Genomic DNA, 10,050 nt, shown 5'->3' with positions numbered 1-10,050 from the left:
AGTAGGCCTAAGCCACAGTTGGACATCCCCCAAGGGCTCCTGGACTGCTAAACGGTGCAGGCCGGGCTGAGGAGACCCCCTGACCCCCCCGCAGTGCATGAATGTCATGCACCAGGCCTCTATTATATATATATAAAATTATGTAATAGAGTTGGTAGGCAGGAGGCAAGAAAGTTATGCAAACAGAATAATAAAAAATCATTAAGCAGCATTCTCTTTGTTGCCATATCACTACCTAATATTTAGCTCTGAAACAGAAGCACATGGACCACTGCCCTGCTGCTCCCTGGCCTTCTCTCATTGCCAGAGATGATGCTTATAATCAACCACCTAGCACAAGATGAATTCAAAGTGAGCGGGCAGCAATTCCCCCACAGGGGACAAATGGGGGACAAAGGACATATTGCCACCATGGAGAGTTTTGTTAGAACAACTTAAATGGAAAATTGAAAGATGACAGACATCTACACTAGACTCAAAATGCACATTTTTCTAAACTATAGTCTTGGAGAAAAATAGTTCTGGCAATTTCAGAAAATAATCCATATTCAACTCAAAAGGATCACATCTTACCGATTTGTGATTATGTCATCCCAGATGTTCATTGGGTCCATCTTAGCATCTGGATATCTGTTTGTCCAGGTTTTTAGAAGTCTCTTAAGGGGAGCTTGAGATGATAAATTACCTAAAAATATTATTATAGGATGATTATATCCACAGCTCAATGACAAGACAAACTTACAATGTAGGTAGAAACTTAATACAAATTTATTGTCCCAATTAAAAAATTTTGTCTCTTCTTTCACAATAGGAACACAAAGTTACCATATTAAATCTAATATATTCTGACAATAAAACTCAACTTCTTAAGAATATAGAATAAGGTGGAGAAGTAAACATACAATTTAGTGAAGTTTTACTTCACCCACAATTCCAAAATCAAAAAAGCTCTGAAAGTTAAAAAGGTTTTCACGAGGTTGCAGCCAATTGTCTTGGCAAAATCAGATCTGAATTGGCGTAGGGCTACTTATAGGTCTTTGTTTATGCCATTCATTTGAATATTTACCACTTACGGTAGATATGCATGGTTGTATTTAATTATGGAATACTGCCCCCAGCTCTGGTGTGTGCAGAAGGTTACATAATAGTAATATCTGAAACTACCTGGTTTCAAGGTGTGGCAAGATAGTCCAAGAAGCTAGGAAAATTCCTGGTCAAATGGAATGGGGAAAGTGAGACGAGAAAAATTAAACAAGGCCAAACAGCTTGGGCAGCTTGCAGCCAGCTTGTGAATAGCAAGACCTATTTTCACCAAAGACATTTGAAAGGAAATGGTTTATACCTCTCCTTCCTAACCAGAGAATACATAGCTTAAATCACCCTGGCCTGGTTAAATAGAGAACAAAGACACAATTAGTGTCATTTGTGCCAACTAAAGCCAAGACAAATAAAGTCTGGGGGACATACAACAAAACCCCAAAAGGATTTAGATGGTATTTCTTGGGGGATGTTAGGCAGGAAAGGTAACTGTTAGGACAGGAAAGAGGAGAGGGGGAATTAAGGAAGAATTTTATCTCACCCACTAAACAAAGAAGTTAGCCACCTTAGGACTTGCCAAACAAGATGACCAAATGTATATACAAACATTCTGAGTTAAGTCACAATAAGGTAGAAGGGGACTCTGAAACCTAGTCTGCTATCCTAGATACTCGGCAGGGGAACTTTGAAACCTGTAGAGGGAAGAGTATAAAACCCCTTGAACCCCCATTAGGCAGTGTGCTCAGACTACCTGAGTTGACCACTTGTGTTTTATGTCTAGTATATTCTTAATAAATCTGCTTACTTTGCTTCAACACTGCTGTCACTCATCTGAAATCTTTCTTTCAAGACTGACAAGAACTGAGGAACAGAGAGTCACACCCTCTGATTCAGGGGGCTGCCCAGTAACAAAAGATTTTGGAAAAGGGATTCATAATAATTATCATAAAATTGAAATTTCACATTGCTAAGGTTTAAAGCTTTCATTTTCTTTCTGTTGGTGGAAAGTAGTAGTTAAGAACACAAGCTTAAATCAGACAATTCTGGGTTCAAAATCTGGATCTTTCACTTTAATAGCGTGGGAAATTTTAATCTTTAAGCCTCTATAAAATGAGGAGATAGAATCTTCATCTCATAAAACTATTATAAAAACTAGATAATACAGAAAAAAAGAGATTAATAGCTCCTGGAACATACAAAGCATTTAATGTATTATTAGTACTCTGAAAAGTTTCTTTCATATTATTTTTAATTATTTAGGACAAAAATTAAAATTTAGATTTACAAAGAAGTATTCCGGGTGGCCTCCTATAGGCACCAGGATATAATCCCCTTGGTGGTGGCGAAGGCCACTGTCTGAGCCTGCAGTCTCCCTCTCTCAGGCCAGGGCACCTGGCAGCCAGACACAGAACCTCCTGCACCTGGGGCGCTGCAGGCTTCTGTCAGGCAGGCATTTGGCAAAGCCCTTTTCCACCTTCAAAGGGAGTTCAGGCCCTTCCTCCAGTAGACTTGTGCGCCCCTCAGGCCAGGGCAGGTTCTGTCATCTAGTTTCCCATGCCCGCCTCTGCCTCAGCAGGTATCACATCGTATTGAAATTACCCCACTATTTTGAATGCTCTTCAAGCTGGGCAATCTGTTTCCTTTGGTTTTATATCCCCAATGTCTAGAATAGTGTTTGACCATTTTACACATTCATTTCAATATCAAAATATATATTTGTAGAATGAACTTAAAATAGTTCCTAAACCATATGTTAAAAAATATATACTTCCAGTAAGCAAAAAAATAAAAATAAAATCAGATAATAAAATTCTTCCATAATTATAAAAAATAATGGTAGATTAAAAAAATTACCTTGTTTGCTTATAAAGCTGATGAATTCCTGAATTTCAATTAAAGTTTGTACAGACTGCAATTTGGTAAGTCTACTTCTGTGTAAAAGCACATCAATACTAGAATAGTTCTAGAAAAAAAAGGCATTTAACATTGTTTACAAATCAATTTAAGACTTTAAACTTTAATACAGTTGTATAAAATGTAAAATACAGCAACTACCATAGAAATACATTACACAATGTGTCTCACTGTGGTTAATAATGAGGTCATACAAGAAATTAACAGATAATATAATTTTTGAAAATAATTTAGGTTGAAAACCCCTTTTGGTTCATTGAAATCAGTAAAATCAATACAAATGACCTATCATTGCCTCTACTTGCCAACACTTTTTAAAAATCACAACCTGTCCTGGCCAGTGATGCTCACTGGTTAGAGTGTTGGCCCACTCACCGAAGGGTCAAGGATTCGATTCCCAGTCAAGGGCAGGTACCTGGGCTGTAAGATCGATCCCCGGCCCTGGTCCGGGCATGTATGAGAGGCAGTCAATTGATGTGTCTCTCACATTAATGTTTCTCTCTCCCCATTCCCTGCCTCCCTTCCACTCTCTCTAGAGATCAATGGAGAAAATATCCTCAGGTGAGGAGTAACAAGAAAAAATCACAACATCCACCCAGGCAGCATGGCTCAGTGGTTGAGCATGGACCTATGAGCCAGGAGGTCACAGTTCGATTCCCAGTCAGGGCATGCCTGGGTTGCACACTCAATCCCTAGTAAGGGCGTTCAGAAGGCAACCGATTAATGATTATCTCTCATTGATGTTTCTATCACTCTCTCCCTCTTCCTTCCTCTCTGAAATCAATAAAAATATTTTTTTTTAAATCACAAAATTCTCTAATGTAAATAGCTAAGTATAGAAGCCAATTCTAACTTCAATAAACTTTGAGTGTATTAATCAACTTTTAAAGTTTAAAAATAAAAGACAATTGCTCTGGCCGGTATGGCTCAGTTGGTTGGGCGTCATGCCACGCACTGAAAGGTTGCGGGCTCGATCCCCAGTAGTAGGTGTGCAGGAGGCAGCCAACTGATGTTTCACTTTCACATCAATGCTTCTCTCTCTCCCCCTCTCCCTTCCTCACTTGAAAAAATCAATTAAAAATATTTTTTAAAACTCAGGAAAAAATAAATGACTTTGCTTCTAATGATCATTGTGTGCCAATGATAAATGTTCTTAATAGACTCTATACAAGACACTGACTTGAAAAATAAACAAACATCAGAGGAAGATTCTCTGAGAAGCAAAAGGAAAAATGGCAGAAAATAAACAGGGAAGATTCATAATCTTCCCCTCCCAGCAACCAAACTTCTATTCACCTACTCCAAACGTAAAGGTCGACTCTCAAGTGTTTCTTTTTTTTAGCAGTGTGAGAAAAATAAAAACTTAAGGTAAAACAAAAATTAAAACTTCTATAACAGGAAAAAAAAAACTTTTAAAGGCATTAAGACCAAAAAACAGAGTAAAGAGAGCTATCAGAAGAAAATAGTAGAAAGTGGGTGGTATTAAATAGTAAATAAAAATGTTTTATTACTTTTTTATTCACTAGTTTACTGACTTTAAAAATATCACAGCCTTGGCCTATTTTTCTCAGTGGTTAGAGAATCAGCCTGGGACTGAAGAGTCCCGGGTTCAATGCCCGTCAAGGCATGTGCCTTGTTCAGGCTCCATCTCCACCTGGGCTAGGGCATGTGGGAGAGGCAACCAATCAATGTGTCTCTTTCATATCGATGTTGCTCTCTGTCTCTCCCCCTCCCTTCCACTCTCAAAAAATTAGTGGAGAAGCAGCAGCCCTGTAAGTTGCTTAGTGAAAAAAACAAAAAAATCAGTGGAAAGAATATCCTCGGGTGAGAATTCAAAAATAAATCACAGAAATAGTACATTTCAGATTGGTGTATCTGTATTACCTGTATAAAAATTTGAATGCATTTTTCAATATAATACTTGGCTCTGTCAATATCATTTTGTAAGATATACAGAAGACTCAATTCCTGACTATAATTGAGCTCTATAATGGACTTTTGGAGCTCCTTATTTACAGCCTCATCGATAAATGTCAGCAGGGACTGGTCATTCTCTCCTTGAAGCAGTAACTTCAGCTTGCTGCGGATCATGTAAGGTAGATAGGTCTCCTACGGAACATGAGAAAGACAATGTTAGGGTGCCTAATCATTTTATTATTATAATGTAATTTAGTATAATTTTATCGTTCAAGATTTAGAGACAAAGTGATTATGCTCGATACTTCAAACCTGAAAACTATAATTTTTAAGACATGCTCAAGTAAACTCACTCATTATGTAACCACAAACTATACAGGAACATGTCCTGTAGAAAGTAGGACCTGCGTACTATTAGCTGATATACAGCTGATGTCACATACAAAGTGAGGAATCTTTAAGCACAGCCAGGACAGCAGCATTGTGAGAGAGGCCAGGAGAGCAGCCTTGTTCAAGAGTTGGGGTGACCCTGTGAGGGGAGCCATCTTGCTCTGGGAATTGGGGCATGCCCATGTGTTCTGTGACCCAGTGCAAAGAGAACAGAAAATATTCTTCCATGTCATCATACCAGGGATGTTATGTTAATATTTATTTTTATTAGTTCCTTGAGTGTGGCTCTTTCACAAAATACCACGTGCAGGCGCGCACGTACAGTGCAATTGAAACTGCGTGGCCCATGAGCAGAACTCGGTATTTTGTGGAAGAGCCACACTCAAGGGCCCAAAGAGCCGCATGTGGCTTGCGAGCCGCGGTTTGCTGACCACTGTTCTAGCCCAATATTTCTGGGGCCGCAGCAATTGCAAAGTGAAGTGACTGTGTACCGATGATCAATGTTCTGTCTGCTAAAATTATCTAATGGCTCTTTGTTCTCTATCCTCCAAATAGGGCAGAGCAAAGCTTTTATTTTTTTTAATATATTTTTTATTGATTTCAGAGAGGAAGGGAGAGGGAGAGAGAGATAGAAACATCAACGATGAGAATTATTGACTGGCTGCCTCCTGCACGCCCCCTGCTGGGGATCAAGCCCACAACCGGGGCATGCGCTCTATCCACTGAGCGAACCAGCTAAGGCGATATTTATTTTTAAACACATGCCATTTATTTTAAAGGAGTTAGCTAAAAGTGGTAAGAGATTTAACAATACTATGGAGTTTTTGGGGGGGAGTCAGGATATATAACTATCCTAATGCTTCACAACTACTACTGTATTTTTGAAAAGTTTTAAGCAACCTAATTACTTAGAGAACACCTGACCATCTAAATTATTTATTTCAGCAACTTCTAGAATGATTCTACCCACCTGATAAAATGGGTCACTCCACATTTTATTTAGATCTGGAGGGTTCTCACTGTCGACACTGACTATAGAACAATATGCCAATGATTTCCACTCAGCAAGTTGGTTATAACAATCAAGGGATGCAAGTTCCCAAAAATCCTTCTCGGCTTCTGTAGGCTCACCGTCCACCCACTCCTGTTTATTGAGAGCCTGGCAAAGAAAAGTTCCTAAGATTATGTTATAATGTTCAAAGAATACAAATGAAATAATGTAGGTAGTGTAACATTCATGTTCAGGTTTATGATAAAGGGAAAGAAAAAGGAAAATAAAGTAACACTGAATGGGAGAATAAAACAAACAAAAGGAATGTTATAGTAACAAATTAATATAAAAACCCTAACCAAGAGAAAAGCCGTTTTTCTGAGAAACTTACCAATGAAGCCAATTATTAAAATGAAGACTTTAAGTGACCCATAACTAGATTTAAGTCAATACTGTGGGTTATTAACTAGTGATAAAGTTCTTAGAATGAAAATTACAATAGGACATTTACAAAAAATTGCAGAAAATTTTACAACCTGAATTGATCATTCAAGAGTCACACAGGTCACAGACCCTGAATTTCAAATATTTGCTGGACATCTACACTCGAGATAGCCACTGGCAACTCAAAACAGAAAATATATAAAGTAGAATTAAAGTCATTTTCCCAAAACCAATCTCACTTACCTATTCATACATTTTTTTCTTGCCAAAGAAAAGGAATCTATTACATAGGAATGAAATATTCTAGCAGATATTGAAATAACTTATAGTTTTATAGTATTTGGTAATTTATGAAATGCTTTATCTGTTATTCAATGATGTTTTCTTAAAAAGAGTAAGAGAAACAGCAATATTTTGGTTATTATAAAACCATTCTCTGAAATTTGTGTAAAAATCTAAGGCATAAAGCTGAAACATTATGAAGCTCTCAAATTTAAAACTAACAGTTTTTCCATCCAGAGAACAAAAGTGTTTAATCAACTGACATTTGCTAGAGATCAGTTTTACCTCATTATACTGCTTAGCAGCTGCCGAATAGTCACTTCTGGCTTCTTCTAATAATGCATTCTGCGTGACCTGCTTTGTTCCGATCTCACTGCTAAAGATGCCACGGAGGACATCATACTCTCCAATTGATCTGTACAGTCTATACGGCAAACCAAAGGGGGAAACGTCCACATTAATGAATGCCCCAATATTTTAAAGTATTTATCGTAATAAAACGATATTAAATCAAGATGTCACATATTATATTAACTAAAATCTTACTTTTGTTTTATAAAATCTTTAAAATTTTGAAGTTACCATTAAATTTTGAATTTACTACTTTAATCATAGAGAAGACAAATTATTCTGAGGTGCATTTGAAGTAAAATATGAAAATGTAGGTTAACGATATATTAATTATGTCATTAAATAAACTTCTTCCATGTTAATGGTGCCATTACAGTAACATTGCACATATCTGTGGGTGACCGATTCAGAATCCTTGTCTTACTCTAAAATTTGGAAGGTAGTGAAGAACCCAGAAGTGAGTAAAAATTAATCCAGGTCTTACTGGTGCCATGCTTTAATTTGAGTTCTGTGGACAATCTCAATGTTATCTCAAAGTAATTTCTTACAGCCTTAATATTTGCTTGAGCATTCTTTATCTTTGCAACACATTAGCACAAATCTGCTTGATCCCACCAACCAACCTTCCCCTTTTAAGATATTCTAAGGCAGTGGTTCTCAACCTTGGCTGCACATTAGAATCACCTGGGAATCTTTTTAAAATCCTGGTTTCTGGGCCTCATCCTCCGGAAATTCTGTTTCTTTGTTACTAATGTTGTGGCCCCACCCCATAACAAAGAAACAGAATTTCTGGAGGATGAGGCCCAGAAATCAGGATTTTAAAAAGATTCTCAGGTGATTCTAATTAATGTGCAGCCAAGGTTGAGAACCACTGTTCCAAGGTAAATGTTTAGTAAGCTTGTTCCCTTCCCCCTGTAATTTTTTCCCCATCTTTTAAGTCTCAACACAAATGTCACTCTTCCTGAATCTGCAGTCACCTGACCAGCCAGGCGAGGATGGCTTCCTCCTTGGTTTTCCTCCAGTTTAGTCCTTCACAGGTATGAAATCTCTTGTATGTACATAAAAGGGCCCATGAGCTCTCTCTCTCAGAGCCTACTGCTACAAATTTAGATTAAAACTTTACACATATGGCATTCTTATTTCCACATCCAAAGATGGTTAAAGGTACAAAAAAAGTAAAGGTGAATTTTAAACGTTAATAGCTCATGGCCCAAGAGCACAACAGGAGATGAAGCTACAAACATTTTTCAGGAACTCAGAAAAGAGACTACCCTACACTGGCCCCAAGATCTGGGGATGATGTCTACTACAACATGGGCAAAACCATGACTATGACATATCAAGAAAAGGCAAATTATAGTCTCAAAAGTGTTTGAAAGAAATGCAAAAGTGTTACATATAACAGTATGAGAAAGTGTTAAATAAAATTACAAAAAGTGTTTAAAAGCGCTTCGTTTACCCAGTTGTATGCACATTAGATGAGTTCTCACTCCCTGAAAATACTAAATGCACAAAGTGTTAATCATTGTTCCTATACAGGGTGAGGCAAAATTAGGTTTACAGTTTGTATGGAAAATAATACAATAATCCTATATAATAAAAGCCTAATATGCAAATCAACTGAACAGCAGAATGACCTGTCAGCGGGGGGTGGGGCCAATGAGCTGGTGGCACCAGGTCAGCCAAGGCAGGTGCCAGTAGGCAGAGGGAGGGGACGGCGACCAGCAGTGGCGGAGCAGCGCCATCCCCCAATCAACCCGCTGGTCGCCTCCTGCAGAGGGAAGCCACTGGTGGCAGCGGTGGGGTGATGGGGGCCGGGGCCATCCCCCAATCTGCCTGCTGGTCGCCTCCCGCTCCCCAGAGCAGGCTTAAGCCGTCAGTTGGACATACCCTGAGGGCTCCCAGACTGTGAGAGGATGCAGGCTGGGCTGAGGGACCCCTTCCTGAGTGCACAAATTTTTGTGCACCAGGCCTCTAGTTAATAATAATAATACAAGAATAAACTGTGATTCACATACTCAAACAGTAAACCTACTTTTGCCCCACCCTGTACATCTGAAAGAAGATAAAAAAAGCCCAGGTGCACTCTCTGAACTGACCCAGGATGTGGATGTATCTTGCCACTTAGAAAACTCATCACCTCCTACTTCATATATGGTTAGTCATGTATATAAGTACATATAGCTAGTTTTGTGAGCCTGTGAGAAATGTCTAATTTGTATTTTAATTCTTCTCAGCACCTGAGAATGCTTTACTCACTCAGAGTCCGAATTAAGAAAGATAAAAATGACTATAAAATAGTGAAAAGGTAAGGAATCCACACCCTTACTTTTACTTTCTTTTACCCTAGAATTTGAAGATCTAAAAATCAGTGCTATAAAATAGAAGTTCAAATTAAAATTCAACCTAAACCAAGAGACGTCTCAGAATCACTGTCTCTCTTATGATGAAACCACAACTAATGAAAGAAACAGACATAACACAAAACAGAATAACTACACAACAAAATTCCGCCCCCCCTCAAATAAACAAAATAATTGGACTTAACTGTTCCTAAAAAATGTGAATCCTGCTGAAAATAATAAATCACCCTCTATTCAGTATAGCAAAGCAGCAAACACATTCAAAATACTAGGAACTGTAAGTTATAGCCACACTTATAGGGAACAAAACTTAGTGCAGAAATATCCTGAGTCCAAAAAGATTGTATAGTAAGAAATTAT

At 38.1% G+C, this 10,050-nt stretch overlaps 1 protein-coding gene across 1 annotated transcript in view; it reads right to left on the bottom strand.

Annotated features, from left to right (window-relative positions):
- Positions 1 to 10,050, bottom strand: part of PRKDC (protein kinase, DNA-activated, catalytic polypeptide) — a gene marked incomplete at its 5' end in the record, with an annotated part of 202,177 nt that overhangs the window by 39,068 nt on the left and 153,059 nt on the right. The window contains 5 exon segments of the mRNA XM_015568649.1: positions 574 to 685; positions 2,893 to 3,001; positions 4,837 to 5,061; positions 6,230 to 6,418; positions 7,262 to 7,400. Of these exon segments, the coding sequence (XP_015424135.1) occupies positions 574 to 685; positions 2,893 to 3,001; positions 4,837 to 5,061; positions 6,230 to 6,418; positions 7,262 to 7,400 (774 nt within the window).

Source organism: Myotis davidii, unplaced genomic scaffold (genome assembly GCF_000327345.1).
Source record: "Myotis davidii unplaced genomic scaffold, ASM32734v1 scaffold452, whole genome shotgun sequence".
NCBI classification, from domain to species: Eukaryota; Metazoa; Chordata; class Mammalia; order Chiroptera; family Vespertilionidae; genus Myotis; species Myotis davidii.
The sequence above is the reverse complement of the archived record's forward strand: the minus strand, read 5'-3'. Positions and strand labels throughout refer to the sequence as shown.